This window comes from Pectinophora gossypiella, chromosome 3, assembly GCF_024362695.1.
Source record: "Pectinophora gossypiella chromosome 3, ilPecGoss1.1, whole genome shotgun sequence".
Lineage (NCBI taxonomy): Eukaryota > Metazoa > Arthropoda > Insecta > Lepidoptera > Gelechiidae > Pectinophora > Pectinophora gossypiella.
Genome location: NC_065406.1, coordinates 9,484,689 through 9,498,377, shown reverse-complemented (window position 1 = coordinate 9,498,377; position 13,689 = coordinate 9,484,689). Strand labels below are relative to the sequence as shown.

General features: G+C 37.8%; 1 protein-coding gene across 1 annotated transcript; it reads left to right on the top strand.

The window, feature by feature from the left end:
* The first annotated feature begins 109 nt into the window (after positions 1 to 109).
* Positions 110 to 13,239, top strand: LOC126381805 (uncharacterized). Its single transcript, XM_050031297.1, has 7 exons — positions 110 to 159; positions 1,222 to 1,319; positions 6,857 to 7,037; positions 7,580 to 7,713; positions 10,029 to 10,092; positions 11,586 to 11,703; positions 12,895 to 13,239. The coding sequence occupies exons 2-7, from the start codon at positions 1,223 to 1,225 to the stop codon at positions 13,087 to 13,089; spliced, it is 789 nt and encodes a 262-aa protein (XP_049887254.1). The 5' UTR covers positions 110 to 159; position 1,222; the 3' UTR covers positions 13,090 to 13,239.
* The last annotated feature ends 450 nt before the right edge of the window (positions 13,240 to 13,689 follow it).

Below are 13,689 nucleotides of genomic sequence, written 5' to 3'. Positions count from 1 at the left end.
ATCAGTGATAGTGATTGTGGTATCACGTTATTTGTTATATTTTGACATGATAAATGGCCGATCGGAGGAATCAGTGCTGATGCGAAGATTAAGAAGCAATTTAATATGCGACGTAACAAGGAAACTGGACAGTGTCTGGTAAATTGTAAAGGCATACAGGTGGGTGATGAAGAAATAAGTTTAGAAGAAAGTGTTTCTTTACATTCTGATCATATTTTTTTTAAGTATAGACCTAAGTTTCACCGCGTACTTTCAAGTGAATTAACATTGTGTGCTTAGGTATAAGTAGGTACTGTAACTCGGATCTTGATGGACATTACAACTTCACAAGTGAATATAACAAAATAATACGTGAGCAAAATATAAAGAAACAACATAAAGACCCACTAGAGCTGATTCCAGTACATACCACCTAAATTTATTTTAAGTTATACCTGTCATTTTCTTATCTGCCGAAAAGGAAAGAGACGGGCTATCGACAGACATACAATTTATGGAACATAATTAAGTATGTAAATTTTAGGCAGAAATTTAAAAACCCCTACCAAAATTTTACATTGGCCAATAACTCGACAGTTAACTTGACAGCACATATTTAACAGGTTGAATATAATAAACTATTTCTATTCTATTCAATTCTGAATATCAGCGGGATGCGTATGCGCTCGATCATTCATTCATTTTAAAATTAACAGTTGTCAATCATCCGTCCCTTTCTTTTTGGGCGGATTAAAATAAAATTAGGTGTCTGCAGAAATCGGGACCACTGTTAAAATAATGCGCTTACCAGCCGGATAATGTGCCTAAAAGAGGTCACATCATCACAGTACTATAATAGTGAATATCTACAATTGAACAGTATGATTTATTAAAAAAGTTGGAGGTAGGGTATGATAGAGTTGGGGTAAGGGGTTTGGGGGTATGGACAGTTGGATTTGGTAAAACATCATGACGGAAGACGGTTAATAGTGTTAGCAAACTTGACCACAGGATAGCGATAACTCTTGTACATGCGGTGCCCATGTTTTGGTTACAAGCATCACCCTACTTTTTTAATATGGTTGGAAGTTGTCTTCGTAAATTATAGATGGGTTTTTCTAAACATTTACGAAATCGACTGCGGTGAAGCTTAGGGACATACACTTAAAATGCTTTACATCTTTGGGCAAATAACAAAAATCGACCTTCATTGTAAATAAAAGGTATAACTTTTGTCTGCAGGATGAAACTGCTAGCACTATTAATGTTGGGCGTGGTCGCCCTCTCAGCGGCTGCTCCTAAAGTTGAAAAGGTTGAAGCAATCGAGCAGCTTCCTTTTGGTAAGTAACTATTTGAACCAAGTTCTCACTTTGTATTATTGACCATGAAATCGGCATACCATACTAACACAGTCGTTAAGTGTATAATAATGATGTCAATACCTATCCTTAAAGAGGACCTTCCGTATCCTTAAAGTTGTAAGTATTACCATACGGTGTTAGTGGCATCGTAACGGATACTAAGGCGGATTATTCAGACCATGATTCTGAGTTAATATCAAGTGATAACAAGTGAAAAATCGAAAATGTTTCCGACTTTCCCGACAAACAGCCTGTGTTAATTTGCGTTGTAGGTATGTAGACATATTTTCGATGTTTTTCATTTCAATAGTCCTAGGTAGAACTGGGGGGTTATAACGCCATATAGAAGCGATTCATCCATAAAAGCAATATTTTAATGTGACATTTGTGAAATGTCAAATAGCAATATTGCTTTATTTAGATGAATTGCGTTGATGTGGGCTTTTTAACCCCCCTACAACCTCATATAAAAAATAGACAACCAATCTCTGGACAACAGTATACGCGGAGCATCTTGTCACAAGCGACATTGGCCCCGATTCCTGCAGACACCGCCTAATTTTATTTTAAACAACCTCAGCTATGCTGATGACATGGTGCTTCTCAGTCCCTCAATACACGGGTTGCGAATGCTACTTTCAGTTTGTGAGCATTATGCTAATACTCATGGACTGAAGTATAACGTGGCAAAAACTGAAATGATGGTGTTTAGGGCTGGGAGAGGTCCGGAGTACGTACCGGGGCTGACGCTCAATGGGCTGGAAATTGGGAGGGTGCAGCGGTTCAAGTATCTTGGTCATTACCTGACGGAAGATCTTAGTGACGATGACGATATTGAGCGTGAACGCCGGGCCCTCTCCATCAGAGCGAACATGATCGCACGTAGGTTCTACAGATGCAACAGGGAGGTCAAGACAACATTGTTCAAAGCATTCTGCCAAAACATGTACACCTGTCATTTGTGGACCAACTACATGTGTAAATCGTTTAGTACCATGAGGGTACAATATAATGACGCATATCGTATCCTCATGAAAATGCCAAGATACTGTAGTGCGTCGACTATGTTTGCTGATGGATTGGTCCCCGATTTCTTCGCAGTCATTCGGTCGCGTATAGCTTCCTTTTGGGGTAGGCTGCGTAGCGCTGAAAATGCAATCCTAAAGACTTTATGTAATGACATATATCGCAGCCCGATATTTCGGCATTGGCATCGTGTACACCAGAACGCAAACAAAAAGTAACGTGCATTGACTAAACCTTATAATTATGAAGGTTAATATTTTATTTTATTGTATACTTTATATTATTTTTTTTTGTTTTTACTTTTTATTTTAATTTATTCTGTATATATATTTTTTTTGTATTTTTTCCATAACTATGGCTTTATTGGCTGAAATAAATGAGTATTATTATTATTATTTATTATTATTTAAGTTATATCCGTCATTTTCATATCCGTCGAAAGGGACGGATGATTCACAGCTCTTAATTTTAGGAAGAATGAGTAAATGAATGTGTCGGGTTATTGACTGATGAAAATTTTTTAGACGGTTGGTTTAGATTTGTGCTTTAAATTGACGTGTGTTCCATAAATTTTATGCTTGTCGATTACCCGTCCCTTTCCTTTTCGGCGGATAAGAAAATGACAGATATAACTTAAAATAAAATTAGACGGTATTTACAGGAATTAACACCATTATGCACTTTATTTGGACAGCCATAACATCTTACATTAATGGAACGAACTTATACTATCTACATAACTTAATGTATACGTACTCGTATTTACAACGCGGTTCGGACGCTGTTTTAGAAAAACTCCTTACCGAATGTGAGCCTATTATAGGATGTTAAAAAAGTATTACATACCGCACCCTTAAAAATAAACTGACGTAATCCAAAAAAATGCAACTTTAGGGAAAACGCCAAACACTGTACTGAAACATTGCATTACAACTTTCGAGATCTACTATTTTTTTAAATATTGGAAATTATCAAAATAAATTGTTTGAATATTGTAATTTTCTTCATAAAGTATATAAAAACACCTAAAGTAGATTGTAAATTGATTATTTTAGTACGTTTTTTCTTTTTTTAAAAGATCAGTTCGAAATTGAGTCACTTTATTGCTAAAACACTTTTTACTTCATTAGACAGAATATATGTTAGGTCAGTTTAGTATCAAAACTACGTATAAGAACTATGTATTTTTTAAGTTCGGGACACTTTATTATTTTTGGGTAGTAGGAGATTATCGACTTAATACAAAACAACGAATAATCATTAATCAGTCTTTATTATCTCAGTCACATTTTAGTAATAATTTGTAGAAAATCTTAAAATCTAGCAACAAAATTAAAGTTTCTTCTGAAAAAGTAATATCAAAACTTAAGTTTTACTTAACTAGGTAAATAAAAAATTCTAGGAACAAAATTAGAGTATCTTCTGAAAAAGTAATATCAAAACATTTTTTATATGTAAATTCTTATACAAACTAGGCTTTTTAGCTTATAACTAGTCTGAAATATTAAGAAAATAATTGGAAGAGTATGGCGGTATTATTTTTTTATTAATGAGATCTTTGAGATCCTTCTATTTATTGGCGCTCAGTCCCAACTGTTGGGAATAGGCTTTTCCAACCTCCACGTCTTCCAGACTTCTCATCTTTTTCCTCTTATTCATCATCATCAATTTAAGAGCCACGCTCTTGTCGGTGTAGCATTTTCCATTCCAGTCTATCAAAGGCCAATTCCTTGACTTCCCTATAAGACACGACGTTAACCTTTTCTTTAATCTGTTCCATGTAAGCTCTTCTTGGTCTTCCCCTTCCTCTCTTTCCTTCTATGATGTTCCTCTTATTACGAAGCGAAATTTTTTTATATTCAGTTTCTAATTAGAAAGTTCTGCAATATACTGCAAATGGTACGTAGGTCAGCTGGAAGAAATCTCTTTGTTTAGAGATAAGCTTGCCTGTACTATCTGTTTTCTTTGTATGTTTCTTGTGTCTGTTTCATTGTGTACAAATAAATAAATAAATGGTTCGTCTTCTAAATATTTTAAACATTTTATGTCACACCAGGTAACGTGTTCCTTGTTTTCGTTTTCGTTAAAGCCCCATTGGTACTGTAAGTCTTTTAAATCAAGAAAGAAAGTATAACACATAATAACGGGTTCTTACCGCGTTTAAATGGGGATATGAGACTGCCGTGATCACGGGATGACCCCGTGATCATGGCACTTGCAACAGTGTCGAAATATCGGGAGTCTCATATCCCCATTTAAACGCGGTAAGAACCCGTTATTATGTGTTTTAATTATGATAATAACCGCGTAAACTTAAAACAATGTATACTGCAGTGCCATGATCACGGGGTCATCCCGTGATCATGGCACTTGCAACAGTGTCGAAATATCGGGAGTCTCATATCCCCATTTAAACGCGGTAAGAACCCGTTATTATGTGTTTTAATTATGATAATAACCGCGTAAACTTAAAACAATGTATAAAGAAAGTATAATCGATTTCGTGCACTTTAAAAGGAGTTTCTGTTATCTTTGCACTTTTTATTAGAGTCGCATACTGCGATGGATTATAAATTGGACCAGATCTAAGGTTTCGTTTTACTTCCTTTTCTATCAAACTATGGGCATTATCGCCTTCGTTCTGTGTATGGCCTTGTATCAGAAATTTGTGAGTTATTGATTTAATGTTTTGAAAGTAAATAACTGCAAAAGAGAGTAAGCTGGCTATATACTTGTTTTTATTCTGTCCTCCGCAATTATCTGAGTATAATATTACATCAACTTATATATTCTGGAGAACGAGAATGATTTCTTAATGTGCGTTGCGTTGGTAGTTTTTTGGAGGGTATCTTAACGGAAATGTCTAACGGCGAGCTGTCTTCTACTTCGCCAATATTTGGGCATGTATTTTCTTTATTGCCTAAATATTCCATTGGAGTTAATATATTTTGTTTATCAGGAATTTTATTTAATATGTTATTTAAGGTTGTTGACATCAAACTTGGTACTGCCGAAGAAAATTTCGTTGCGGGAACCGATCCTGTAAATTGCACTGAAGCAGAAAGCATAGATGACAGGTGACCTGAGGTAGGAGATATAGGAGAGACATTTGCATGCTTATGAGAGGTCTGTTCTTGGGGATGAGTTATTTCTGCAGGATCACTATAAGATTTAGGCGTGTTAGTAGGAAGCGAATGCGTCGAAGATTTCAGCTCACTCATTATCAGCGGATGGTCAGAGGCAAGCTTTGAAAAAACTTTGAGTGGTAAACGATCGGGTCGTAAAGCTGTTACATTCAAAGAGCATTTCATGGAGTTCCCACGTGCAACAGGCGTTTCTTGTTTCATATAAGTTGACGTTGTCGTATGCTTTGTAGCTAGTACTGAATCTGAGATATTTGTGTTTGATGCAGGTTGCTGGAGGTCTAAAGAAACGAGAGAAGCGGTTTCCAGTCTTTCGTCAAAGTCGGCTTTTTCAGGATAAGGAGCAATTGTTTTAGTTGCACGATGTACTGTTATGTTATTTGGTAATGGACGAAGAGGAGGAGGCTCAGGTTCGGTTTAACACTTGGTGGTGATAAGTGCATGGCTTTGAATATTTTATTCGCTCGTACAAATTTCTTCGACATCTTTTTGACTTAACCTAAAACAGAATAATAACGGACGGTAAGAGTTTGAATAAAATCAAAAAGAAGTTAAGAATTGACACGCGTTGATAAACATATTTTTATAAAAAATTGCCACAATCAAAAAACGGCTACAAAACATAACGATATATTTTATAAAATAACGACGCATCACTAAAAACTCCGTTATACGATTCCAAAATTTAAGACATAAAGTGGCTCAAACCGATAAAGTTTCACTTTACGACTAAAACATACTTAATGAAACTTACCTTTACTTATTGCAATAAAGTGACGCATCTCAAAATCCGCCAGCTTAACACACGCGTGCACTCACTCACGGTCGGCGGACAACTGAATTGGTCGGTTTTGATTTGAAGCGACGAAAGTAATTTGCGACGAAATAAAGAGACCGAACTAGCGTCTCTTTACTCACACTATGAAATACGACATTTTAATCTTGTAGGGTTATGAATTATGCTTTAAAATGTCGTTTTAATGCAAAAACACATATACTATAAATTTTGAGTTAAGCCAGTTTAGTTCTAAAGGTGCGATACATACATACATAAACTCACGCCCGTTATCCCTAATGGGGTGGGCAGAGCCACAAGTAATCAAAGACAACTTGCAGCCACTGTTGATACGATGTCTTAAGCTGGATATATTGAACCTTATGGTGATAAGGGATCTGCCTATCGCCCATAACATTAGTCCATCATGTTAGAGGACACAATCCCTCTGTCGGTTTTTACGACTTGCCCGGGAAGATAAGCAGCTGAACGTTTTCTATGTTTTTTATTTGCTCCCAGAACAGCAAAAAAGTATTCAAAATTTTCAAAAATATTTTTGTTATTATTTACAGAAATCGCCGCCGCCGACGCTAGTCCCGAAACGCGGAACATCCTGATCAACATTTTGATTAGGCAGCTGTTCACTTTCATCCGTTATATTATCAACAATGGATCCTCCATCTTCGGACTCCCCCCTCTCGATCCTCTAAACCTTGAAAATCTCCACATTTACATTCCAGCTGGACTTATAAAGTAAGTGGCATCTATTTAGGTTTTAGATCAGCCTTCAGTGAAGTTTAGCTGGCTTACATCTCCTTTTAAATATTTTTTTTTTTATATTCAAGTTTGTTAGTATTCTGTTTACAATAAATAATGCCTACTGTGAATTCTAAAGTCTGGCACATGTTACGTAGTAGATACCTAACTCCAGAAATAGATACTATAATTACAAAAACAAAATATACATCCTTATATCAAATCAAAATATAGGTAGCAGAATAACAAAAATATATAGGTATACACCTTCATTCTTACCTAAAACTTCCGTCGAGAATCAATATTTTTCCAACAGCGGGAAAAGAAACGTGTTAGCAATTTATTTAAATACTTATTTAATCCTAATTTATTCCTCAACTAAGTAATTCATTCCTCCACTTTAGAATTTATTTATCAACTCAATAATTCAGTCCACTTGCAAGTTTGTTTATTAAATGAGTCGCAAAAATCGTGTGCTCCTTACGATCTTAGCGTTCAGTACCAGCATAGCATCCTAATGGAGATTTATCTTGTTTTAGCTTGGATTTGGAGATGGAGGACGTGTACTCTTCGGGCGTCGGAGGCTTCGTAGTACACAGGAGCAACCTGGTTACCCGTCCTAACCTGACCTTCGACATCGACATCTCTGTTCCGTCTCTCGTCATCAAAGCTGGTAAGACTGACACCGGTATTCTAAAACTCGAACCTTCCTGGATTCCGTGTCGCAGTTGAGGCAACCTTAAGGAAAATTTTGAACTCACCTCAATATCATCGGCCTCCGTGGTCCAGTAGTTGAGTGTTGTGCTCAAGATCCGGAGGTCCCGGGTTCGAATCCCGGTGGGGACAAATCACAAAAATCACTTTCTGATCTCTTCTGATGATGAGTTTAGTTAGGACATTACAGGCCGATCACCTGATTGTCCAAAAGTTAGATGATCCGTACTTCGGAAGGCACGTTATGCCGTTGGTCCCGGTTACTACTTACTGATGTAAGTACGTAGTCGTTACATGAGTCACGTCAGGGGCCTATGGCGGGTCAATAATAACCCTGACACCAGGGTTGATGTGGTTGGTAATCCACCTCACAATCCACACGATAGAAGAACCTCAATATCGGTATTCTTAGACGTTACATGACGTCATGACTCCAGTGAGGCATGACGTCACTATTTTCGTATTATTTTGTTGGCAGTATGATATGGGCGCCTCCAGTGAGTAAAGGCCTTAAGTCGAGGGCGTAAATGTCAACATACATGCATACATAAACTCACAACCGTAATCCCTAATGGTAGAGCCACAAGTAATTAAAAGCAACTTGCAACCACTGTTATTACGATGTCCTAAGGTGGATATGATGGACCTTATGGTGATAAGGGATCAGCCTATCGCCCATAAGAGTAATCCATGGCGCAAGAAAGGAAACAATCCCTCTGTCTGAGTTTACGACATGCCCTGGAAGACAAGCAGCTGAACGTGTTTTATGTTTTTATTCGCTCCCAGAAGCAAAACAAAACATATAATACCAAAATGCTCAGCTGATGCCGTGTCCAGTGGAGGAAGTTTCCAGTAGTGTAAAACTGTGTTCTATGGTTTAGTTTAGTAAGTTCAAAACTATCTGCTACCTGTCTTATGCAACATGAACACGATCGTTGAAAGGGCACACTTGGCTGAACTGGCCGATCATCGTCTATGATCGCTTGCAATCGGTTTTGATCGTGCTCGCCTACGATCCCGACGACCCGATTACTCTAGCCATAGAGGCGGCCAATCAGCTCGCGACACCAAACACTTCAGGACCCCGATACCGACCCCGCCGGCGTGGTCGACGATTTCCCTCAATCAGCGCTTATCGCTATCGACCGTTAGGGTCGATTAATTCTTTCAAATATTTTTCCTCTCAGACGACGCCCTGAGCCGAGGCCCTGGGCACCCTCAGGCCCGTTGTCTTAAACGTTGTACCGGGTGAAAGCCTTCAGCGCTCCCCATTTGTCCGGCCAAGTAGTTAATGTCATCTGTGGCAAATCTACAATAAGTCACGTTAAAAAAAAATCGTGCTCGCCCATAAACGTCTGTGTAGAGAACATCACTCGATGCAGACAGAGCTGTTTTTTCTAGGAGGTAGTTTTTTTCATGATTATATAAGCTAATCCGAGAGCGACTAGGTCTACTACAAGCTCCGCAGGTAAAGTCAATGGCAGAAAACAAAAAAAAATCGTTCATTATTTTTTCTATTTAAGTAATTTATGAAAACTGTAGTAATAAATGCGACATTTTCTCACGTTATTTTATGACGTCACAGGTTGCTTTTTCATACAAATTAGATAGTAATTTCGTGTTTTGACGTTTATTAATAAGTACTTAACTGATTTGACTAGTTGGATTTCTTTGTATTAATTAGTTTATTGATATAAGTTACGTTTCTTTACTTTTTAAAGAAAATAAATAGAATTTTGCCTTTCTACAACTTCATAAAATGAACTTTCTTTCAAGACATTTTGTTTTTTGTACAATAAGACTGTAAAATTATTAATTGAAATATGATATATCAACGATGACTTTTGTATAGTTATGTTGGAAACTACTAACTACCCTATTATTATGGGCGGTAGGCTGCTCCCTAGTCGCCATCATATCCATCTTAGGAGTTAGGACTTTGTAAGTCTTTGATTACTTTTGGCTCTACTTGTAGACCCCTTTAAGGATTGGGGTCATAACTTTATATACAGGGTGTTAGTGACATCGTAACAAATACTCAGAGGGATGATTCAGACCATGATTCTGAGTTAATAACAAGTGGAATTTATTTTTTTAGTTTTTTTTAATTATTTTCAATTCTATACTTTTGCGATGGAAAATTCCACTTGATATTAACTCGGAATCATGGCCTGAATCATCCCTCAAAGTTTTCGTTACGATGTCACTAACACCCTGTATATAAGTACGTAGGTATATGTATGTACATTTACATACTGAATTACTTTTTTTCAGGCAAATACAACTTACTTGGTGATGTGCTCACTGCACTACCCCTTTACGGAAACGGTGAAGCAGAGTAAGTATTCACAATAAATTACTCCGGCCAAGTAGCAAATGCCATATGCCGCCTACAATGAAGGACTTTGCAGGCTACGTTCCTCAAAAACAATATAGATGGCGCTGTATAGATTTTCCAATTTTATGGAACGAACATACTCATCTTGGTATTGGTATTCGCGGGCCGGTTTCCGCAACTCGACGTCTGTGCGCCTATTTTGCGTGATACCTGAAACGGCTGGATTACTCCAGCCAGCCTAGTTCCCCAAGGAAGTCTAACAGTCCTTTGACGTTGCTGACCACCTCGGGGAGGCACCCCGTCAGGCCGAGGTGCCTGGCCCGGTAGTTGGCGACTCCTCCACACTCCAGTAGAACGTGAGCCGCTGTCTCCTCCGCCTCCATGCAGGCTCTGCACAGGGGGCTGTCAGTGACACCTAGTGTGAACAGATGTTTGTTGAAGGCACCGTGACCAGTAATAACAGCTGTTACATACTCATCTTTTATCCTTGTTTTTGGATACCTATAAACGATGACCCTTTTTATTACACCCAGGCACAATTGGGTACTTGACTGAGTCAAAGATAAATTATAAAATGCTAATCTAGAAATAGAAGCCAGTCTAAGACGATAATAAATCAAACTCATTTTATTTTTCCACTTATATTCGAATTTTATTCATGAATTTGACCGCTTTTATTGATGACGTCACAGTGCAGTATTTCCATAAAAACTCCAAAAAAAAAATTTCGTTTTGACATTTCGTAAAAAGTATCTCATTTGACTAGGTTGTTAAGTAGCCAAATACTTACATCTTCCACCCATTATTATTCTGATCAAAATAAATAGAAGCAATATAGGTAGCAGCATAATTCTATGTATAATGTGATCCAAATATCAAGCAACAATTATTTTTAAAAGTAAGTGAAGTATATGTTTCTGCCTTTACATTGTATTTTGGAATAATTATATCGTAGAGTATTAATAAGAAAATAGGTAATTATCATGTTATGGTGTACAACGACATCTATATTGGTTTTGGTGAACGTAGCCTGGAAAATCTGTCATTAGTCACTTCAAAAAAAGAAACACAGGTGCTAGAACTAAATACAAGTTTCATGTCATCATGGCTACCCTTCTTACGGCATAGAGCAATACAAGTCCTTGGCGGTTACGCGGAAGTCAGTTTTATGCTCTATGATCTATAATTATGTTTTAAAACAGCATTAAATGGTATCATTGCAGGATATTATGAACCCAAGTCTAAAGGACTTATAAAAAACAATAACCAAAGTCGATAACTTTTTCAACTAAAGACATACAATTAGGTACATTATTCTAGAAATTACACGTCATTTTTCATAAATATATAAATTAAAAGTTAATTTTTAAATGATTTTTTTTTATTATTTATTGTTATTACTTATGAGTTAAATCGCAATATTTCTTTAACTAATTTATCTTACTTAAGTAAATAATTATAAATTACTTAATTAATTTATTTTGTTCTTACAGTTTCCTCGTGGAAGGATTCAGGTTCCAAGGTCTGTTGATACTGAAGCAGTCCGAAGATGGCAATTCTGTTCTGATTGAAAGGATAGAAAATGCTGCCTTCCAGATTCCTTCTCTCAAGGTGAGTTGCATATGAATATTAATAAATAAACCTAATTGGTTCTTCTATCGTGAAGTGGATGAACAACATACTCACCCCTAGTGTCAAGGCTATTATTGAGCCACCAAAGACCCAGTTACACCAGTAAGTATTAACTAGAACCAACAGCACAACGTGCTTTCCAAAGCACGGGTCATCTTAATTTCGAACAATCGGTGATCAGCCTGTAATGTTCTAACCGAACTAGGGATCACAAAGTGATTTTTGTGATATGTCCCCACCGGGATTCGAACACGGAACCTCCGGATTGTGAGTCCAACGTTCAACCACTGAATCACGGAGACCGTTTATACCTAACGTTCAAATAGGAACTTTGTTTTGGTAGATGTCAATGATAAACTTATAAAACACTGCGCACAAAGCTAGCGAATGCATTGCACGCCCAAAGCTCTCGTAAATACATTTTTCATTTCTTTAGGAAATATTTCCAATAACTGCATGGGAATAGCGCATTCACCGTTTAATACTTATTAGATTAGATCCTACTTATATATACCTACTTACTTACTAACTATAATACCGTCTTTCAAAAAATCCGTCTTGATTGCTATTTTCTGATTTTTCTTTGTCTCAAACGTGTTACGAGACTAAGTAAGTATAGCAACCTACTAACTTCACGATACCCTTTCAGCACACCCCGGACACTTCATACAAACCAACTCGTTTTACATAGATACCACACATTGACGTTATCGTACACGCGTATCTGTGTGTGTGACATCTGACGTCATACGATTCAAGTCTAAACTATGTTCGAGGGTGAAATAAACCTAGCTCAGACGCTGATGGGGAGCGGAGAGCTGCCGTTCTATACGTGGTATTCATCATCATCATCAGCCCATTAACGTCCCCACTGCTGGGGCACAGGCCTTCCCTATGGTTGGATAGGGAAATCTGGCCTTAAACCATCACGCGGGCCCAGTGCGGATTGATGGTTATTGACGGCTCCTAATGCAGCCGGGACCAACGGCTTAACGTGCCTTCCGAAGCACAGAGGAGCTCGAGATGAAAACTTTTTTTTTGTGGTCACCCATACTATGACCGGCCTTTGCGAAAGTTGCTTAACTTCAACAATCGCAGACCGAGCGCGTTAACCGCTGCGCCACCGAGCTCCTCATGTGGTATTACTTATTCCTTATTCTATGCTTTCAGAGTCAATTGACCGGCGTCATCGGAGGTGGTGACATCGACAATGTGGTTAACGCTATCGTCGAGGAAGTCGTTTTGGACTACATCAACCGCTTTTCGGGAGCCATAGCGCTCCTCGCGTCTCGCGTGATCGTCGCTGTTGGAAACCCGATCCTCGACCAGCTCGACACCTGGAGATTCATCGCTCCTTTCGTTTAAAACTGTGATAGAAATTACAATAACCTTGTAAATACCGAACGCACAATAAAGTACCTACCAGTCGATTCTAAAAAAAAATATGTTATTTATTAATCGTAATACTTACTTATTTAGGTACATAACGCAATAAAAACTTTACTATTATGAAAGTCCAAGATCTTTATTCCTAATACGTCAACCTGACCTAACTAGGTTTATCATCTCCTTAACGTTATCCTGATTTGACAGGTCCCGTACTTTTTTACAGAAATGATTGTCTGGCGGACGTTCCAACCTGCGAAGGGAAAACCAGCCCAATACAAGTTAGGTCATTAATACCTCTGAAACGCATTTTTCGACAATATGGATTTCCTCCTTTTCCTTCACTGCTGTGCAGGTGATAGTCATTTAGGTGGCTACGATCTTCGTCTTATCGTGTAATATCGGCCCCAAACTTGGCAACAAGTATGGCGCTATCTGCAGCGCTCATCAGATCGACTGTAATAATTTCGATGTCGTTATGGGACGAGAATGCGGTGGAAATATGCTTACACCGAGAGCAGCAAACACTGCATTACCGTTTTTGGGATGTTGGATCTCAACGATAATTAAACATGAATT